Source organism: Dipodomys spectabilis, unplaced genomic scaffold (assembly GCF_019054845.1).
Source record: "Dipodomys spectabilis isolate Male_0828 unplaced genomic scaffold, ASM1905484v1 ptg000050l, whole genome shotgun sequence".
NCBI classification, from domain to species: Eukaryota; Metazoa; Chordata; class Mammalia; order Rodentia; family Heteromyidae; genus Dipodomys; species Dipodomys spectabilis.
The window spans coordinates 826,839-849,024 of record NW_024870727.1 but is presented as its reverse complement, the minus strand read 5'-3'; the positions used below and the strand labels follow the sequence as shown (position 1 = coordinate 849,024).

General features: G+C 36.2%; 1 protein-coding gene and 1 long non-coding RNA gene across 3 annotated transcripts in view; one reads left to right on the top strand and one right to left on the bottom strand.

The window, feature by feature from the left end:
* The first annotated feature begins 5,773 nt into the window (after window positions 1–5,773).
* LOC122107238 lies at window positions 5,774–10,603 on the top strand. Its single transcript, XR_006147324.1, has 2 exons — window positions 5,774–7,666; window positions 7,704–10,603. It is a non-coding gene; the product is annotated as an uncharacterized LOC122107238 (long non-coding RNA).
* A 1,630-nt stretch (window positions 10,604–12,233) lies between these two features.
* The window catches only part of Zmat3 (zinc finger matrin-type 3), a 39,608-nt gene continuing 29,655 nt past the window's right edge, over window positions 12,234–22,186 (bottom strand). For both annotated transcript variants that reach the window (XM_042678832.1, XM_042678833.1), the window contains exons 4-6: window positions 17,435–17,601; window positions 17,218–17,318; window positions 12,234–13,268 (exon numbers count right to left, since the gene is read on the bottom strand). In XM_042678832.1, coding sequence (XP_042534766.1) covers window positions 13,060–13,268; window positions 17,218–17,318; window positions 17,435–17,601 — 477 coding nt within the window. In that variant the 3' untranslated portion in view covers window positions 12,234–13,059. The remainder of the gene's footprint in view (window positions 13,269–17,217; window positions 17,319–17,434; window positions 17,602–22,186) is intronic.

Below are 22,186 nucleotides of genomic sequence, written 5' to 3'. Positions count from 1 at the left end.
TAACCACCAAAAAACAAGAAGTAAAGCTGTGCCTCCCATGGTAGAAAGCTAACCTTGGGTAAAAAAAGAGCTCAGGGACAGCACCCAGGTCATGAGCTCAAGTCCTAAGACAACAAAAATTCATTTAGATCCAGAGATATATTTAAAAAATTAAATCAGGACTTCCTGTCAGGCATCTACGGCTCATGCCTGTAATCCTAGCCACTCAGGAGGCTGAGATCTGAAGATCACAGTTCAAAGTCATCCTGTACAGGAAAGCTCGTGAGACTCTTCCCACCAATTAACGAGCAAAAAGTCAGAAGTGAAGCTGTGGTTCTAGTGGCAGAACACCAGCTTTGAGAACAAAGGCTCAGGGACAGTGACTGGACCTTTAGTTAAGGCCCCAAGACTGGCAAAAAAGTAAAAAGATAAAAAATAAATTTAAAAAATCAGGATTTCCTGATAATTGTTTTAATTGCTTTCTTTGTAACTTACAAGATGATTCTGAGCACTCCAGCTTAAGTTTTAATATTTACAAAGTCACTTGGGGACCCAAGTGCAGGTGGCTCACTCCTGTAATCCTAGCTACTCAGGAGGCTGAGATCTGAGGATTGTGGTTCAAAGCCAACCTAGGCAGAAAAGGCCATGAAAACCTTATCTCCAATAAACCACCAGAAAACTGAAAGTGGTGCTGTGGTTCAGGCAGTCGAGTACTAGCCTTGAGCTGAAGAACTGAGGGACAGTGCTCAGGCCCAGAGTTCAAGCCCCATGACTGACCAAAAAAAAAAAAAAAAAAAGTCCCCAGGGTTCTTCAATAAAGCCAGATTCTAATTCTACAAGTCCTGGGTAGATGCCATAAGCACCAATATGATGAAGCAAAGATTCAGTTTCTAGAATTATCATACAAGCATTGATGGTAATATGTGCAAAAGCATTTACTGTAGTGTTCTTTGTAATAAGTAAATACTGAAAACAAAAGAAGTCCATTAATAGAAGGATGAATTATAGAAAGTATATTAAGATAATGGAATACCATAGGCACATAAAATAAGTTTACATGCATTATCATAAACCTCATAAACAATGCTGATTAAAAATGAAAAAGCAGAGGTATTTTCACATTATAAGACATTGATTTACTTAAGCATGAATGATGTGATTATAGAATCATATGATATTATTATGACAACATACATAGAAAGAATAACTACCACAAAGGTTGTAGGTTTATTTGGGGAGCAGAAAGATTGAAATCAGTATAGGTGCACAGTGAATCTCATGTATTTCTGCCATGTTTAATTTTTTATATTATTATTTGTATCATATATAAACCTTATCATTTTATGGCATACATATATTTTTCTCCATAGAAATATTTTAAATTATTATTTTTCAGTGTTTAGGATCAAACCCAGGGCCTTGTGTATATTTAGGCAACTTTTCTGCCACTAATCTAAAATCCCAATTCAAAACTTTTTAGTACTCTTTTTGAGTCTACAGTCGTGTGTGTGAGCTTAGAATTTGTATAACAAATTGGTTTATGCCATCTAGAACTTACTTCTTGAAATGAAACTTGTAACTAGGGGAAATATAATTATATTGTCTAAAAATATGATACTGAAAAGCAGTGTGAAATGGTAGAATTAATTTACATTTTAGGATATTTGTTTCCAAATCCACAAAATGAGTTAGAGAGGGCTGGGTGCTCACAGCTCACGCCTCTAATCCTAGCTACTCAGAAGGCAGAGATCTGAGAATCATGGTTCAAAGCCAGCCCAGGCAGGAAAGTCTTGAGACTCTTATCTCCAATAAACCACTCAGAAAAAGGAAGTGGCACTGTGGCTCAAGTGGAAGATCACTAGGCTGAAGAGCTCAAGGGCAGCACCCAGGCCCAGAGTTCAAGCCCCACAACCGACCAAATCAAAAACAAGTTAGAGAAAAAACAGACTTTGGAAATTACAGTTATGGCCTCTTGTGGGGTACACTGGTCGCAAAGATGGCCCTGAGAGGAAGTTAAGTGGGCAGAGCTGGATTTGTTTACATTCAGTGTGTAAACAGCTTGTGGAAGCTTAGGTGCAGGATAGAGTGTGATCTTTACAGTGTGATTGGTTGGTTCCATTTCCTCCCTGGCTCTGTGTTAATAAAGGAGTTCCTGCTTGGCTTGACTCCCCGCTGCTGCGCTGCATCTGATTGTCTCTTGGGCTAAGGGAGGCTGGGGAATGAGCTAGCAGTTCACTTACCTTTCCTCAGACCCCATGGGTCTTTCCAAGGACCAACGAAGACCCGACAGCCTCTGACCCTCAACCTGTCCTTGGTGTGACCATGCTCACACATATACTTTTGATTCTGGTGTAATGTAAGGCAAAAAAAAATCTTAAAATTTGATACATCTAAACTGGCAGTGATTATTGTATGTCTACTCTTAATTTACAACCTGTCTTAATTTATGAATACCCAACACAACTATATTCATACTAGCGTTGTTCATAATAGCCAAAAGGTGTAAACCACTCAATTGTTCATTGATGGATGAATAGATTTTTTTAATGTGATATATAAAGGAATCATAGAAGTAAAAAAAAAAAAAGGACTTCATTCACACTATAATATCGATGAATTTGAGGATTAGTGCTACGTGAAATAAGACAGATGCAAAAACACAAATGTTCACATAATTCTACTTGCATAAAGTGCCTAGTGGAATTTACAGAGGGCAAAGAAAGTGAGAAAGAGGAGGGAATAGAATGGTAGTTGCAAAAATCGGGAGATGGGGATGGGAAGTTACTATTTAATGAGTACTGAGTTTCACTTGGATATATAAAAACAAGTTCTGGAGATAATATTAGCCATGGTGGCACAACAACAGTGTACTTACTGTCACTAAACTATACACTAAACTGGTTAAAAATATTAAACTTTGCAGCATATACTTTTTAAAATTTAAAAATGTGTGTGTGGGTCTATCTCTATAGGGTAATACATGAAATTGTGGAACTCCTTCAAGAAAGTACAACACAATGATGAAAAATAAGACACTTTCTCCTTGGCTGGAATGGAATGCTTTTAAGGACCCACAGGTTACCAAAAACCCAAGGTGATTAACAGTGCAGATGGAATGGCATAATAGACCATTTGTGGTAAATACTCAAGAAACTCATGATTGGCATTAAACTCTGAGAAGGGGACAGGGAAGCACAGCGTTCAAACTTACTAATAAAAATCAGTTCATTTTTTTAAAAACACAGTCTCCTAAATTACCTACAGTACTAAGAAAGAAATGACATGACTGAAATTCATACCTAACAGGGAAATGTACTTCAGATAGATACACTATATTAAAATAATTCTTTGCCCAAATAATTTCAGTAAAGTGTAATAATATCAGCATTAACTTTTAATTTTTTTGGTAACATTTGCCTCTCTGTACAATTTTGATTTTAATTTTCACCAGTCATTGGATGGAAAGATTTTTGTGGTTCTTTGCTTCCTGTTTGAGAGTTTCAATTATTGTAGTTCTAATTTATTAGGCAGGAAAATATATAAACAATGTATTTTGATAACTACAACAATTTCACATTGACATGTTTATGCATACATAGCTACATACACACAGACACAGACACACCGACACACATACAGGTAAGTATCCTGATTCTCAACTTTTCCCATTGTTATACCTTTAACAGCTGCACCAACAGAAAGGCCTATATTGTGCTTCCTATTTCTTTACAGTTAAGAAAACAACAACTAAGTTTGGCTTTGTTTGCCTACCAGTAAAAATTCCTATCCTCCACAAGGTCAGTTTTAACTAAAGATCCTCCTGCCTGAAAGTCTGTATACCAACCACAATTGTTAACTGTAAATTTTGAAGAAACCACAGGGTGGCACTAGATGCCTTTGGTTTAAGTCTAAACCTAGAAGCTGTTCCTAAAAATCAGGATTTATTAAGTGCCTTGACCTAAGAAAAGATTTAAAATGAAAGATAAACTAGGCACTGGTGGCTCATACTTGTAACCTTAGCCACTCAGGAAGCTGAAATCTGAGGACTGGGGTTTGAAGCCATCCAGGGAAACCTCCAATTAACTACCAAAAACAAAAGTAGCACTGTCTTAAGTGAGCAAAATACCTCAAGGACAGTGCCCATGCCCTGAATTCAAACTGCAGGACCAACACACACACACACACACACACACACACTAAAGCTAATATGAAAGATATTTTTCTCTTGCCTGAAGGGAAGACTGTCAGCCAAAACACACATGAATTCCAATCTCATACCTAACCATACTTACCCAAAACAACAATCATAAGTTATAGACGGCCTATTGTGGAGTGTATTTCTTCCACTGACAGGTTTACATCTGTTCCTCTGAACACATTTCACTTTTGTTACTTGATCACCTTAAACCTATTTCTAGTCATTTCTTCCTAATGTCTATCCCACTTTGTGTGTGTGTATGTGTGTGTGTGTGTGTGTGTGTGTGAGAGAGAGCGAGTGTGTGTGTGTATGTGTGTTTGGGAAGGACTTTTATTTTTTCTGTAAGAACTGATAGCTACATCCCTATTATGCAATACTCACATGTCACAATAATGTTTAAATTGATTTAATTTTTCCTGTAAATTCCCAGTTCTCAATTGTTTATGAATACCCTACAAATAGGAGTAACAGTTGGTGAGTAAAGCCTCAAATAGTACAAGTCTTAAAAACTCATCACACACACACACACACACACACACACACACACACAAAGGTGCATTTCTGATCTCTTGACAATCTCATTTTGACTTTTAATAGTCTGGCAAAATTCACTGCTAGCCTTTTATGTAAAAGCAATTTAAAGTATAATTCCTATTGCTTAATAAAGCAATAGATTTTCAGCAAATGAATAAACTTCAGAAATGTCTAAATAAAGAAAAGCTGGAAATCTCCAGTGGCTTAAGAATTTGGCTGATTGGCCGGGCACCGGCTCACGCCTGTAATCCTAGTTACTCAGGAGGCTGAGATCTGAGGATCACGGTTCAAAGCCAGCCCAGCAGGAAAGTCCATGAGACTCTTATCTCCAATAAACCACCAGAAAACCGGAAGTGGCACTGTGGCTCAAGCAGTAGAGCACTCACCTTGAGCTGAAGAGCGCAGGGACAGCGCCCAGGCCCAGAGTTCAAGCCCCATGACCGACAAGAAAAAAAAAAAAAAAGAATTTGGCTGATGGCCATTACCATAGCTTTCTTTTGAGCCAAAATTCTACAAAGATGATTAAGTAAAATATGCTGATGCCTTGGTTACTTTATAACACACAAATTCAATGTGACACATTCACTTCACTCAGAAACATTTTTCTATGAAGAACCAAGAATTTTTCCCACAACAGTAAGTGTGTCTTGCATTCAGGTTACAAAAAGTATAATAGGCATTGTATGGCTTATAATCTACTTTTTTTTTTTTTTTTTTGCCAGTCTGGGGCTTGAACTCAGGGCCCGGGCTCTGTCCATGAGGCTCTCTGTGCTCAAGGTGCCACTTCAGCCACAGCGTTACCACCAGCTTTTTCTAAGAGTCTCATGGACTTTCCTGCCCAGGCTGGCTTTGCTGCATTCCTTAGACATCAGGCTCCTGAGCAGCTAGGATTACAGACATGCACCACTGGCACCCAGCTTCTACTTTTTATTAATCCAAAAGCACAATGAATATAAACCATAGTGCTCAAAAGACTACATCTCAATATTACACATTTAAAAACTCATTACATTTGTGGAGCATTTTATATGTAAAACATTCAAGAGATTAAGCATGTAATTTTTAAATACATGTTTATTTCTAGAAGAAATGGTTGTGATCCTGCTAAGGCCATTTGTTTAGAATTTGAAGAGAAGATAAATATTCAAATATACCAATAACATTAAGAATATACACTAATCCCAGGACTGCTCCAGTGCTGAGCAAGAGGCAATAGACACAAGTAGGTCAATTCCATTGTAAATCCAAGGGTTTACCGTGCTCTACAAGAGTTCAGGAAGGACAGGGCAGATCATGTACAGACATTAATGAAGACTTACAGACTTCAACAATTGACATCAAAATAAGATTCATTACTGAAAATTCACTTCCTCCCTTATCTCCAACTAATAATCAAGCCATTTTCAGACAAGACTCAGAAATTGTTTTATTAAATTGAACATAACATCAAGCCTTTACCAGAAATCAGTGCATAAGAGAGAATACACAGCCAAAATAAGCCATCAACATAAGCAGTATAAATCTTAAATAACTTTCAGATTTCTATATTCAATATAAAGAACAATTTCAAGTTCATAATTCACAGTTGTTTGGTTTTAATGCCATGACACATTTGTCATTTCTGTAGCCCCAAAAGAAAAGTGGTGATTGGCACATTGCCACATTGCTCCAATAGTATACACAGATCTTAAACACCTGTGTGACATTTAGTGAAGACTTTTGGAAACAACCCAGTTTTGTACTGTTTGGGCTAGCACTTTTCAGAAATATTCTTTACCAAAAATTTTGTCTGAGTGAAATAGCAAAAGCAGTTTAAAAATTTGCCATGCCATTAAATGAAGGTTCTAAAGTCCTCCTTGGTTTTCCATGATTTGTTCTCTAATTTAAGACAATAATAGTATTCAACTACAACCTTAACAGTAAAAGCAAAACTTTGCTTTTGGACCTAGAGCATAATACATCTAAGAGAGGGCACTTGTCAGCATAGTTAAGTGCACAGAATGCTTTAAAGCAGAGCCTGGCATACTCTAGTAAGGCATTTGAAAGCAGACACACCACATCCAAACCAAATCATCAAGGTCAGCTGAGGGTGCCACGAGGTGAATACCAAATAATGCAGAACCTACTTGAAATTCTAACCAAAAAAGGACTTTTATTTACAAAACCATAGGAAGGTAGTCAGGTACCAACAGAAGACAAAATAATGACTAGCCACTCCAAAAGAGTTTTGTTCCATAAATGCCAGATTTGCTAACTATAATAGACTATGTAATTTCCCTAGGACAATATCACTTAACATCAGGTAGAGAATATAATATATGATTATATATTATATAGCACTGATTAATCAGTGATACAGAACATTCACCTTCTCTAGTGAAAGGGTCGCTAAAACACACAGTTATGAGTGATTCCTGACAGCCATTTTAAGGCAAAAAAAAATCTGATGAATCCTGCATTAATAACAGTGTGTGAGACTTTAACAACTGCCACTGGCCTTAACTTTAAAACTGATTATGAGAGTATCTTTAGGTTCAAAGCATTTTAAAATGTCTAAAAATAAAAGTCTAATTAGTAAAAATATGTATGTTGCTTTGAAGGACCCAAAATTGTTTAGTTATTTAAGAATCTACGAATCTTTTCAAGCACAAGAATATGAATCTACTGATTTAAGCTTCAATTCTGATTCACCATTGATCTTGGTGACCTGGAGGAAGATACTTAAATTCCTTAGATTTATTGACAAGAAGTGGGCACAAAAAATAAAGTCAGATGCTAAATGTTTGAAACATTATACAAAAAGCTAACAATAGTAGGCTCACAATTTCATCAACTCATTGTACAGTAAAATTGCTTTTAATTTTGCTAATTGCAACTAAAAGAAGCATGCTCTAGGAATTGAAATAAAATTCTTGAGATAAATTAGTAGTTTCAAATTTCTAACAAACTTAATCAGTTCTAAAGCTGTTTGAAACACCTCATCACATATGAGGTTCACCTTTTCTTCCCCTCTATCTTCTGGCAGAGGAGTTAAAAGCAGATCAAGAATTAAGAACAACAACAATAAAAAGCAGCAATTAAATAAAATGAGGTTGCATAGTTCAGGAAAAACACACCACTGGCTGAGATGGGGAAGAGGGTCTTATTATGAAAACAAAAATGTTTAAGAATGAAACAATTTAGATAACCTACTCTAGAACACTTCAGTTTGCAAAAGGAGTTTGTTTTTCTTCATTCTACACATACACACAAGAACAGAAGCAGGGAGATTAAAGTCCATAGAATAAAAAGAAATGTTAATTTAAAAAATATTAAGTCCTTGTTGATGATACCAAGTGAGCGTGTACTGTCTGATATTTTTATTGAAATGGTGATCCTGATGGACTGAGTGTAGAAAATTGATGCGTGGTGACATGGAAATGTAATGCAAGTGATAGCAGAATCTAGTGGTGGGTATATTGTAAATGTTTACAGCTTTGATAGATATTTGAAATTGGTCATGAAAAGTTGCTGAGAAAAATGTATTTCTATAACAAGATTACCACGTATCTTAAAGCTTTTAAGTACTCAAGAAATTTAAATGTTTAAACTAAGTGAAGGAAAACTGCAATTGAAAACCCAGAAGCCCAATTTGTGAATACTTTTAGAGAAAGATGGAGGGTGAATAATATCAAAATGCCTTGTATCTTCATAGAAAATATATATACTTCTTTTGATGCAGAGATGAACCAACAATTAACAATTACTATGCACAATAGTCTTTTAATACACTTGATTCACAAATATGCAGTTTTCTACTCTCTATAGAAAAAAATATTTAAAAAGGCATTGTGGAGTGAAGAAAAAGAACTTTTTCCCAACATCAGTGTCAAGCCCTCACAATCCAGCAAGTAACTACCTTCACTAAATATGAATGTAACATACCAAAGTAGTTATGGCCATGCTATTAAAATTGGATTCATATAACAATTTTACTTGTTATCAAACTGAGATTGCATTAGAAAAAGAAAAAAAGATATAGAACAGAATTCACCCAAATCTTTGCTATTTCAAGCTCTTGTTTTATGAATCATGATTAATGTCAATAATTCTTTCATCTCTACTCTCTGTGAAATGCTAACACTTGCTAAAGGCACTCATATTCTGGTCTTAACAGACATAGGGTCACATGCAACCATAAGCCAGTACTTTTTTGGTAGATACACAGAAAAGAAGTTCATAAATGATTCCCATCATCCTGGGAAAACAATTATCAGTAGAAATGTCTTATGAGTAACTATTTACACAGATTTATTCAGCTACACAAATACTAATAGCTACCAAGGGCAGGACACCCCTACCCAGAATATCACCACCAAAACCAGACACTTTCTTTTATATATAAAACTCCTAACCACTGATCTGGGTAATAAAGAAAAAAATGGTAAGGTGAAATTTTTTAAAAAGCTGTTCAAAGGTCAACATTAAACTTTTGCCTACTCTGAAAGCACATCACTCAATATATTTCTAAAACAATTCTACTAACACACACATACACACACACACACACACACACACACTCCACTCCAAGTTCCTAAGCAAGTATTCTCAGCCTAAATTTTAAAACAAAGTCAAGAATACTGTGAAAAACAGTAACAGACAAGCTACCATTGTTCAGTCTCAACTGAAATGGGAATCAAGCAATTGCAAATCCCACTGTTATTGCTTAGACTCTATCTACAGAGGGAGATTTATAATATGTGCATGTCTGTGTGTCTTTGTGTGTGTGTGTGTGTGTGTGTGTATGATGCATACATGTATCTTTCTATCACTGTTCAAACTGTAGTCAGTTATCTACCTCACATAGTTCTGCAGAATAGCTTGTGAAGTCAGGTGAGAGGCCATGTGTTTCCCATTAGCCTGGTAGGTCACATGAATGGAGATGACCCAAGTCATAATTCTTTTTTCAATCTCAGGTACAAAAATCCTAGGTGGGAGCTGGGCACCAGAAGGCCATGCCTGTAATCCTAGCTACCCAGGAGGCTGAGATCTGAGGATCACAGTTCAAAGGTAGACCAGACAAGAAGGTCCAAAAATAAAAAAAGCCAAGAGACAAGCAACACAAACAATAAACAACATGCACATATTGGCAAGTTACAAGATATGACACCAAGTCAGGACCAGTAAAGTATTTTTTGTTCCAACTGCTTTGGAGTCAAACTATTAATGGAAATACTCAGTTTTCCAACTGACCTTTAAAAAAACAAAAACACTTTGAAAGCATATGCAATCTGATCTTTTAATTGAAACATGAAACTTCTCCATTACAACCTCTCACTCTCAACACTTTGGAGGAGTTCCTAATTATCTTCAACAGTGATTTTTAATGACGACATATACAAAGATATTCACAGAGTAGGAAGATTTGATATGATTATTAGTTTTCTTATCCTTTTTCTTTCTCTTTGTTTTTAACTAATCATTTATGTTTTTAGGTCTCTGCCCTCTTGTATATAGGACAGAAAAAGACACATGATTTCTCAGAGAAAGAGTACAGATATTAAGCATATTACAGAATAGAGCTTATTTCACAACATGAAATAAGAGATCACATGTCACTGACCTAAAGGCAACAACTTCCTGCTTAGAATGACTATACAGCATGCAGCCACAGCAACCTCTGTCACCCTCTATCTCACCTAGGGAACATGGAAAGAATACAGCAAGTAACTAGCCCTAAACCCAACCTAGCATCACAGAGACTTGTGATTTTTTTTTTCTATAAATGATCACAGAAATTACTCATCAACTTTCCGAGTTTGAAAATTAAGAAAGAAATTTAGCTATCATAGGCAATATGGTACTAAAATGTCATATAAAACAAATACATACCTTGTTTTTAGTGCAAAGTAACTGAACAAGAAACAACACTAGAAAACTAACTTTTTTCATCAGAAGAAAATGCATCCATAACATCCATTAAGGGCACTGGGAAACTGGAAACCTGAATACACAGGCTTGAAAAGAAATCAAGCCCTTTAAGTCCACAGCTTTTTGAACATATACAATGGCATTGCTAAATGGGGAGAGCAGGAGGAGGATGTCCATCAATTTCATTTTCAGAGTAACAAAAATGAAAGATGAATGCCACTGTTACAAAATGTAAATTCATATCTGTAATATTTTAGTGTTATCTGAAACAGAGTCAGTAAAAAACAAATCTCTCTAAATGGTATCACATAAACCTGTGAGGGTGAGTGGGTGTAACTATGCACACATACATACCTCTACAGAGGGAAACATGAGATTTTTAAGCAATCATAGAACCAAGTGTATTAAAATCTACCCCACCCCGGCAAATCATACTTAGCAGCAAAATGAATAACCAACTTGTAAATAAGCCCTAAATTGCCCTAAACTGGCAGTTGTACTTTAAAAATTACTGAAAAAAATGTGTTACTCAAAGAATTACAGACCAAGATAGATCTCAACAGACCATTAATTAAGTTTTCTGTTTCTGGGAGAAAAGTATTTTTATCAAATAATTTTGCCTTCCAATAAACCATCACTTTGGCAGAATAAAGTAACTTCATACTATTCTAGAAGTTAATCACAAAACTGAATTTTAATGACAGGTCTAGAGTGCTCAAAATTGTTCCGTTGTATTACTTAAAAAGAATGATGATTATAATTTCCCTTCTCTACATCCATTTGCCCATAGAGTTCTCAAGGCTACACAGGAGTTTCACTTTCACTTGAAAACATTAATAATCATACATATGTTTACCGTACTATAAAAATACTGCTCAATATAAACGTCCTGGTGAATGTGGCATGGATGGCTACCAATCTTAACCAAAAATATAAATTCATTTACTAAAACATAGTAAATAGAGAAAATGCCGTTAATCAAAGTTCAGAGAATTTCATTAGTTCATCTAGAAATATACTATGGCTTTTATGTAAAAGAGATAATAATTCTATCATAATTACCAGATACTAAAATCATTTGTAACACATTTTTAGTGTCTTCAAGAAAGCCAAAATACAAAGATCAAGAGCAAAATTCATGTATTTTATTACTGAAAATGATGCTGCTGAAATCTGCACAATTTTTAAAACAGTTTCTCTATGGATTTGCAGGAAGTGGTATTTTTCAGAACAGCCCAATAAGCCGGCAGGACAAAGAAGAATGTAAAAAGGTAAGGACTGGATTATCTAAAACATCTGCCAAAATAAAATAGAGATTGAAGTTATTGTTTAGACTACCATGTAAGTGCAGTTGACTATCAATGAAAACATTCCTTTAAGTTTTAAAAAATCAAATATGTCTTCATATTTCTTAAACTCATTAAAAAATGATCCATCTCAGGGCTGGGAAGGTGGCTCAGTGGTAGAGTGCTTGCCTTGCATACATGAGGCCCTAGGTTCAATTCCTCAGCACCACATAAGCAGAAAAAAAAGCCAGAAGTGTTGCTGTGGCTCAAGTGGTAGGGCACTAGCCTTGAGCTGAAGAGCTGAGGGACAGTGCCCAGGCCCAGAGTTCAGCCCCCACAACTGACAAAAAAAAAAAAAAAGATCCATCTTAAACTTATTATTCAAATCTGGGCTTAGAAAACCAATAGTACAGCTAAAGCATACAAATAAGCTTATTAGACAGGCTGATACAACTAGGTGTTTCATGAAAAAGTAGGAGGAGGGTAAGTGGCAATTAAATGTGTGAAATAATTGAAAATGAAGTTACACTACTTGGAAGAACTAAAGCACTTTGAAAATGTCTAAGTTTAAGAAAGCTTCATTTTAAAATGGAGGGAAATGACACAGGGAAATAACATCCTGGGGAAAAACAAAAACAAAAACAACCCTAATCCCTAATGGAGCCTAGAGCATGTGTGTTACTGACAATGCACTGAGTTGATGGTTCCAGTGGAGCCTTGGAAAATGAACGTCTCTACTTAACTGTTTTTATTGAGATCTGAAGTAAGAACTCAAAGTTGTGTTTCATCTAACAGTACATAAAACTAAAATAACAAAAGAATATGAGATTGTTAAACAGTCTAAGTGATCAGGCTACTGACAACAAGAGGTTGGCCAAGAATAAAAAGTTCTTTCTGAAGGAACAAGAAGGTCACATGCTATACACAGCACAACACAGTTGGCCTTAGAATGCATTATGACCTAAGAAGCAGGCTTCCCGCACCCCCCCTCCCACCACCCCTAAGTTTTGACATCTCACAGTACCACTGCAGGTTACATATAGAACAGTAAGCAGAGGAATGTACTCATATCAAAAGGATCACAAAGTAGAGTAAGTTGACAGAAGGCAAACCACAGGCAGGACAAATTGTTCTATCTGAATATGGTAATCACTATACATATCCCAGATTCTCCATCTCATTTCTATACCGCTGTTCAGACACCTTGCTTTTATGTTGTTTGCTCTCTAAATGCTGCCGGAATTCGATCTCTTCGCCAGCTCCCACATTACACATTGAGCAGTAAAACTGGCCACTTGGAGTAACACACATGGCCAGATCACGTGGAATTCTCTGCCGAGAGCGTGGATTGAAGTAAGGACCTGGCAAAGTAAGATATAAAAATAATATATTCAAAATATTCACTTGGGAAATGACAGTTTCATTCTTACTGATATTTGTAATTATAAATATAAATTATATAACATGTATGTATTATGTATCTTTGTATATTTACTATATATTCTTAATTTTATTCACTTAGGAAATGATAGTTTCATTCTTACCAATATAAATATAAATTATATAACATATAAATTATATAACATGTATATATTATGTATCTTTGTATATTTATTATATATTTACATATTCTTAATTTTAAAGGAGAAGTTAATGGATTTTCTTAAACTATACATTTAATCTACACAATAAAAGCATTCCAGCTGTTAGCATACAATATATATATTTGACTATATGTGTTTGTCTGTCCAGCCAAACTCTATAACATGAATACAATTTAAAACATACTTTAAGTTCTAAGCATTAAATTCTTATAATTATGTTAATGTGTTAATAAAAAAATTCCACTTGAAAAATTACCCAAGGGAAACACTGAGGTTTTACACAGAGACTTAGCAACAAAGATATTCACTTTAGCAGTGTTTATGAAACTTTATAAGAGAAATCCACAACTGAATGCAATGGAAATCTATGTCGTTGGCCAGTGATTCAGCTTAGTGGTAGAGCATCTGCTTAGCATCCATAAGACCTTGAATTCTATATCCAGAACCACATAGACAATAAAAAAATACGTACATAGGAAAATCCTTAATTATGATTATATTAAGTAGAATGAGAACATCACAATATCACTATTTCTATTTCTATATCATATGTGAAAAGATTAGAATGACATCAGGAATGTTGATTACATTACTTTTTACATTACCTTTACACTACATTTCTTCTAGGTACATTATTGACTACTTAAAGTCTGATCATCAAACACATCAAAATAATAAATATCCAGTGCTATTCTCAAAACAGTTTTTACTGCATTCCACAAATCTTGATATGGTATTTTCACTAATTTTTTCATTCTTAGCATTTTAAATGTCTAGTATAATCTTTTCTTTGAATCAGGAATTATATATAAGTATTTTAAATTCCTGAACAGAGGGAAGGGGTGAAATTATCCAAAAAGAAATATACTCTTTACCAGACTTACGTAAATGTAACCATTCTGTACGTCACCTTTATAAAAACAATGAAAAAAACTTAAAATCCTGAATAGAAATATTGTTTAGTTTTAAATTTTGTTATTGACATTAACATTTTTGTTAATTGACATTAAATTATACTCTGGTCAGAGAATATAATCTCTACTACTTTTATCCTAAAATTTTGTTCTATCTGATATTAATATACCTACTGAGGCATCCTTCATTTTACCTAGACTTTCCTTATATAGTTGAATAATCTTTGTCATTTAACTGATTTCAATAACATTTATTATAATTACTAATGTTTAGACTTTTTTGTTGTTGTTGCTTATTTGGTGCTGAGGAATCCAACCCAGGGCCTCATGCATGCAAGGCAAGCACTCTACCACTGAGCCACCTTCCTAGCCATGTTTAGACTTTTTAATGCCCTGCATTTTGTTTTCTAAATGGTCTTTTTCTTCTTCTTTTCATTTTTTCTTTTTCGTTTTTTTTTTTTGTTGGTCATGGGGCTTGAACTGTGGGCTTGGGTGCTGTCCTTCAACTCTTCAGCTCAAAGTGAGAGCTATACTACTTGAGCCACAGCGCCACTTGTGGTATTCTGGCAGTTAATTGGAGATGAGCCTCATGGACATTCCTTCTACAGGCTGGCTTTGAATCATGATCCTCAGCCTTCTGAGTAGCTAGGATTACAGACATGAGCCACTGGTGCCAGGCTAAATGGTCTTTTTCTTAGTCATCTCTTGCTTTTCAATGAACTTTTTAAAGTTTTGCTTTCTTGTTTTCCTGTATATATAAATAGCTCTGATAGCATGTGTTGTATTGCAGGCAAAAGTTGGGAAAGGATAAAGGACACTTAAGCAGAACAAACTCCTATAAATGCATGATTCTACTTGAATGTTATATATAAAAAGCACCAAGGGAACATTTCAAAGCATATGTTTGTCTGGATCCCATTTCAAATATACTGTTTAAAAATCTCTAATATTTACAGGGGGACCTGTTGCAACAATGAGAAGTACAAGTTGTCATGTCCAAAACGAGCTTTACAAAGTCGGTGGGGGGGGGGAAGGGGGGGGAAGGAGAAGGATTGGGATTGGGGGGGAGGGGGGAGGCTGGGAAGGGAGGTGAAGGGTAAACAAAGGAGGAGGCTGCAATGCTTGGTAAGAAATGTACGCATTATCCTGCCCATGTAATTGTAACCCCTCTGTACAGTATGTTCACAAATAAAATTAAATTTAAAAAAAAATCTCTATATTTCAGGTAATTACATTTTCTAAGAACTCCTTATATCATTCTGATTTACTACCCTTGTTGAAACTACTGCTAAGAGCCAGGAAATGATTTATATCTATAATCCTAACTACTCAAAAGGCATGAATTCCAGTTTGAAACCAGCCCAGCTCAGGCAAGAAAATCCGTGAAAGTCTTTTTTTTTCCTTCAGATTTTAAAATTTTTATTGTAAAGCTGATGTACAGAGAGGTTTCAGCTACATAAGTCAGGTAATGAGTACATTTCCTTTTGAACAGTGTCAATACCCCACACCACTCTCCCAGTTTTTCCCCTCCTGACTTCCCTCTCCCCCAAGTTGTATAGTTAATTTCCAGCACAGTGTCTAGTGGGTGTCACTGCTGAATTGGTTCAATCTTTGTCCCACCATTTCTGATTAACAATCAAAATGTCACTGCCAGGAAGCCACATGCTATTGGCTCAGGCCTGCAAGCCTAGCTAATCCAGAGGCTAAGATATGACAATGGCAGTTCAAAGTACTAGCCTGGGAAAAAGGCCATGAGACACTTTTTTCCAATTAATAAACAAAAAACCAGAAATGAAGGAGTGACTCAAGTGGTAGAGTGCCAGCTTGGAACAAAAATGCTAAATAAGAGTATGAGGCCCAGAGTTCAAGCCCCAGTTACTGGCATAAAAAGAAAAACAAAAATCAAAAGTCAAAAAAACAAAACAGAAATGACAATAAAAATACTACAAGGAGCCTGGCATCGGTGGCTCATGCCTGAATCTTAGCTACTCAGGAGGCTGAGATCTGAGGATCACAGTTCAAAGCCAGCCCAGCCAGAAAAGTCCCTGAGACTCTTATCTCCAATAAACCACCAGAAAACCTGAAGTGGCACTGTAGCTCAAGCAGTAGAGCGCTTGCCTTGAACTAATGAGCACAGGGACAACGCCCAAGCCCAAAGTTCAAGCCCCATGATGGACCAAAAAAAAAAAAAAATACTACAAGGACTGTAGGCATGGCTCTGTGGTAAAGACCTGCCTACCTCACAAAAGAGAATTCCTAAATTCAAATCCTAGTACCAGGACCACCACCAACAACAACAAAGGATGGTTAAATTTCCTGCTTAGTAACACAACTGCTATTATTTTATTTTCCCCATAAGGACTAGGGATATAGTGTGCTTTACTAGCATGCTCAAGATCCCCAGTTTGATCCCTAGCACTGACAGAAACAAGAAATATCTTCCTCATGACATAGAAATTGAACGTGGTATAACTTTCAACAAAGCAGCTTATTCTTACAATGTGGTACCATAAGAAACATAAAGGAACCTATGGTAAGAGACCCTAAAATACTACTGTGGTTTAAAATAAAATTAATAATAATAAATAAACTAAGTAGGAAATAAATATAACCTGAAATACACACCAGCCTGCAAAGTCACTAAACCAATTCAACAAAACAATGATTGCTCAATGACTGCTCAATAAGTTCTCAGGGCTTATGTACTACTAATAAAAGAAAATAAAAATAAGAAAGTCCCTTTGCAGAATGTATGTGGAAATGTCCAAAACCTATAAAAATATGCAGGTTACCTGAATTATTCTGTACTGTATACATATTTCTTCTATTAGGCATCATCTTAAATTCATTCGCTTCTTTACGGCTTCTTCTTTGACCCACTTCTGAGGAATCCCTAGAGAAAGTTTAAAAAACATGAGATTTCTAAACAAGGATCCATTTCTGTTCTTTTCTTGTAAAGGTAATTATCTCTCGTAACAGTTTGGTCTCAGAGAAAATGGCAATACCTACGAGAATGAGTTACTCTGGGCTTCTGCCAGTCTCAGCCTCTTGGCATGATTCTTCCCTTGATAGTGAGCCTGTGCCACAGCAGGGGAACTAAAGGAGGCATCACAAAGCTTACAGTAGTCATTCTCCGTGGCCAGGATCACTCTGCCTCCAGGCTTGAAAGAGCCCATCTGACATAAAAAAAGAAAAACATAAGAAGAAATAAGGTTAATAAAAAATATAGAATTCATTTCATCATTCGTCTCAAAAGTTGTTCTGTAGAGCTGAAAAATAATCAAAAGATATAGCATGACCACAAGCACTCAGTTTGTTTACTTTTTTGGCACTTGGGTGTGAATTTCTGGCACACAGACTTAATACTTCCAAGGCAGATGGTCTACCACTTGAGCCATTCCTCCAGCCCTAGCATTCAGCTTTATAAGAAAATGAAATGAGTCTGAGAAAAACGAAGCCAGACTGGAAGGCACTCATGGCTTTGTATTATAATCATCTATGTACCAAAGCTCTGAATGATCATTGAAGAAAAAACTTAACTGTGTTTTAGAATTTCCACACAGAGGAGTTGGACAAGGAAATAATAGTTAGATAAATAGATGAGGCCTAAAATCTCATTTCTAGAAAGAGTAAAGTATGCTCAGAATCTATTAATAAGCATATACTAAATACCAATTGTTTATTGGGCTTGCTGCCAAGTCCAGAGGGATTCAATTATTATTTTCAATGTCCCAATACTCATAAAGTCTACAAACAATATACAGATTCAATATAATCAAAGAAAGATAACTAGCAGATCCAGACAACTGTATTCAGATTGGGGAACATATTAAAGGAAATATAATACTAAGGATATTTGTTAGGCCCACCCAAGAAAAATAGCCATAACCTAGGCAACTGGCCCACCTGGGGGCAGGCCCCAGGCCCTGAGGTCACCTCCTCATCCTCTGAGGATCTGCTGTGACTATACCTCCTCCCACCCTTCACTGTGGGCACACCTCCTGCCTGCTATAAGTTGCCCCTCTGCATGCCTCTACCTTGTGCTGGCCAGCAAGTTCAGTTCTTATATTAAACTTTCTCCTCTACCTGAACAACCACATGGATGTCTTTCTCCAAACTTTACATATGTTTATATATGGAGAGAGAGAGAGAGGGAGGGAGGGAGAGAGAGAGAGAGAGAGAGAGAGAGAGAACATATATATAACTATACAGTTATATATATAGTTTTATACATATATACATAATGTATATATACATACATATATATGTATATATGTATAGTTCCAGTTGTAAGATCAGTTTCTTGAGGTACCCTTTAGGGACCTTTGTCTAGGGAGCTAGTATACATGCATTCTGGATTGTGTTGTTATGATAGACTTAAGAGTTCAGTCCCTTCTGTTCTTTGGAAGACAAAGTAGGTGATTCAAGAAGATGTTCTTGCATTTTTTTGTAGCTTTTAAAATATGTATTCTACTACTTAATCTTTGAATTATTATTTTTTCACAGAATGGTACAGTTCTCATAAAAAAATAACTGTAAACTCAGGATGCCCAAGCACTCTCTGAAGCAGTCAGGGTTAGCAAAAGGGTGGAATGAGGTTCTTGACTGGGACACAAACTTTAAGGAGGAGTAAAAAAAACCCACAGAATTGGATGGGAAGAGGAAACAAAGGAGGAGGCTACAATGCTTGATAAGAAATTGTAACTCCTCTGTACAGTATTTTCACAATTAAAAAAACACAGAAAAACAAAACCTCAGTTCTCAAGGCAAATATTTTACAGCAATATTAGAAAGTCTGAAATTAATGAAAAAAAATCAGTGGTAAAAATAACTGAAAACTTAATGATAGGATAACTAATACTAATTTTTCTTTTGCCTTCAAATGCAATATCACTTGGCATAGCACTGTTACTGAACTTTACACTTCATATTTTAAACATTTTTATTGTTAACTTATTTTTGTACTAGATTTTAAAAATATTTCTTTAAATATTATTTTAATTACTTTAGCTTTGGAATATTCACTTAAATTCTGTGTACTGGGAAAGTGTCTCACTTCCTTCAATCTAGTTCTAGACCTTCACTTTATTTAATGCTTGCAACAACATAGAAGTATCAGCCTTACTTTTCAAAGTACAGTACATGAATCACAAGTATGAGCCTTTCTGGAAGTTTATTAGAAACTCAGGATTGCTGAGTAACTTTCCACAGATTTATATATTTTGCAGTGGTGAGACCAGTTCCTTCTGAGCCTGGACATCTGTTCTTAATCACCATAGTGTAAATTTATGTTTCTAGTATCACTGTTTTAATGTTTCAAATGTGGACGGCAATTCTAGCTATTTTTCCTTCATGTAGATTTTTCAGGGGGGATGAGATATATTGAAAATGAAACCAGGATAGAAAAACACTCAAAGAGAGATCATCAAGCTGAATAGTTTGCACATTACTGGTTGCTGAAGGCTGCTCTAAGACTGGATGGGTGCCTCCTGTTGGGGTTGCTTACTACTAGGAAAGCATAGAAGCTGCCTTTCATCACATCACTCCCTCTGACATTTTTTTTGTTGATGGTGGCAGTTATGGGGATTGAATTCAAAGTCTGGGTGCTGTCCCTGAGCTCTTTTGCTCAAGGCTAGCACTCTACCACTTTGAACTACAAAGCCACTTCTGGTTTTCTGGTGGTTAACTGGAGATAAAAATCTCACTTCCCTGAAGGATCAACACCCAGAAAATACTTCCCAAGACTATCTACAAATTCAATGTGATATTTATCAATATTCCAACCTCATTCTTCAAGGAAATAAAAGAGGGATTCCAAAAATTCATATGGAACAATAAAAGACTCCAAATAGCAAAAATGATCCTTAACAGAAAGAACAGTGCTGGAGGACTATCAATACCAAATTTCAAACTCTACTACAAAGACATAGTCATCAAAACAGCTTGGTACTGGCACAAAAAAAAAAAAAACCTCAGGACCAATGGAATAGAATTGAAAACCCAGAAATAAACCCACAGACCTATGGCCATCTAATCTTCCAAAAGAAAGCTAAAAAATTAGAATGGAAGAAAGACAGCCTCTTCAGTAAATGGTGCTGGCAAAATTGGTTAATCACTTGTAGAAAACTAAAGCTAGATCCTTATATATTACCCTGCACCAGAATCAACTCCAAATGGATCAAACACCTCAGAGTCAAAGCAGACACCCTGAAAACATTACAGAACAGAATAGGAAAAACCCTAGGTCTCCTTAGCACAGGTCGAAATTTTCTTAATAGAGACCCAGAAACACAACAAATCCAAGAACAAATGGTTGAACAAATGGGATTGCATGAAATTGCAGAGCTTCTGCATGGCAAAGGAAATAGCTAGCAAGATTAATAGAAAGCCCACAGAATGGGAGATCTTCACTAGCCATACAACAGACAAGGGTCTCATATCTAAAATATACCTGGAACTCAAAAAACTAAATCCCCCAACAACAAATCCTCAAAGAAACAACTGCTCAATAAATAAGTAGGCTAAAGAGTTAAAGAGAGGGGCTGGGAAGGTGGCTCAGTGGTAGAGCGCTTGCCTTGCATGCCTGAGGCCCTGGGTTCGATTCCTCAGCACTACATAAGCAAAAAGAAAAAAAAGCCGGAAGTGGCGCTGTGGCTCAAATGGTAGAGCGCTAGCCTTGAGCTGAAGAGCTGAGGGACAGCGCCCAGGCCCAGAGTTCAGACCCCACAACCGGACCAAAAAAAAAAAAAAAAAGAGTTAAAGAGAAACTTCTCTGAAGAGGAAAGGATAACCAATAGACATGAAGAAATGCTCAACTTCTCTAGCCATAAAAGAAATGCAAATCAAAACAACATTGAGATACCACCTCACCCCACTTAGAATGGCTATAATCAAGAACTCTAATAACAACAGATGCTAGAGGGGATGTGGACAGAAGGGAACCCTACTGCATTGTTGGTGGGAGTGTAAACTTCTTCAACCACTTTGGAAAGTAGTATGGAGGTTCCTCAAAAGACTCCACATAGAGCTCCTATGACTCAGCAATCTCACTTTTGGGCATTTACCCACATGATCACAAACAAGACCATACTAAAGCTACCAGCACAACTATGTTTATTGCAGCATTATTTACCATAGCTAAGATATGGAACCAACCTAGATGCCCCTCAGTAGATGAATGGATCAAGAAAAGGTGGTATATATACACAATGGAATTCTATGCCTCCATCAAAAAAAATGACATTGTCCCATTTGTTAGGAAATGGAAAGACTTGTAAAAAATTATATTAAGTGAAGTAAGCCAGGCCCAAAGGAACATAGGTCCCATAGGTTTCCCTTATTTGCAATAACTAGTATATATCTGAGACAAGCAGAAACGGTCAGATAAGTCGATGTGAGGCAAAATGAACCCCAAGATAAAGACTCAAATGTTTTTTCTTTCTTGCTATTGTTTCTAACATATTTATAAAATATTTCTTTGTTGTTTCGTATGTACCTTCCCCACAGTATAACCCCTGTTTTCACTGTATTTGATGTTGGTATAATTTGTGGAGGGGAAGGGAAAAAACAAATTGCTTAAATAGGGATGCAGGTGGACCTATTGCAACAATGAGATGTACAAGACTTATGGTGGAAAAACAAACTTTACAACTTTGGTGTGGGTGGGGGGACGTGGAAGGGACAGAGGGGAGGATGGGAAGGGATGGTAAGGGGAAACAAAGGAGGAGGCAACAATGCTTGATAAGAAATGTACTCATGGGC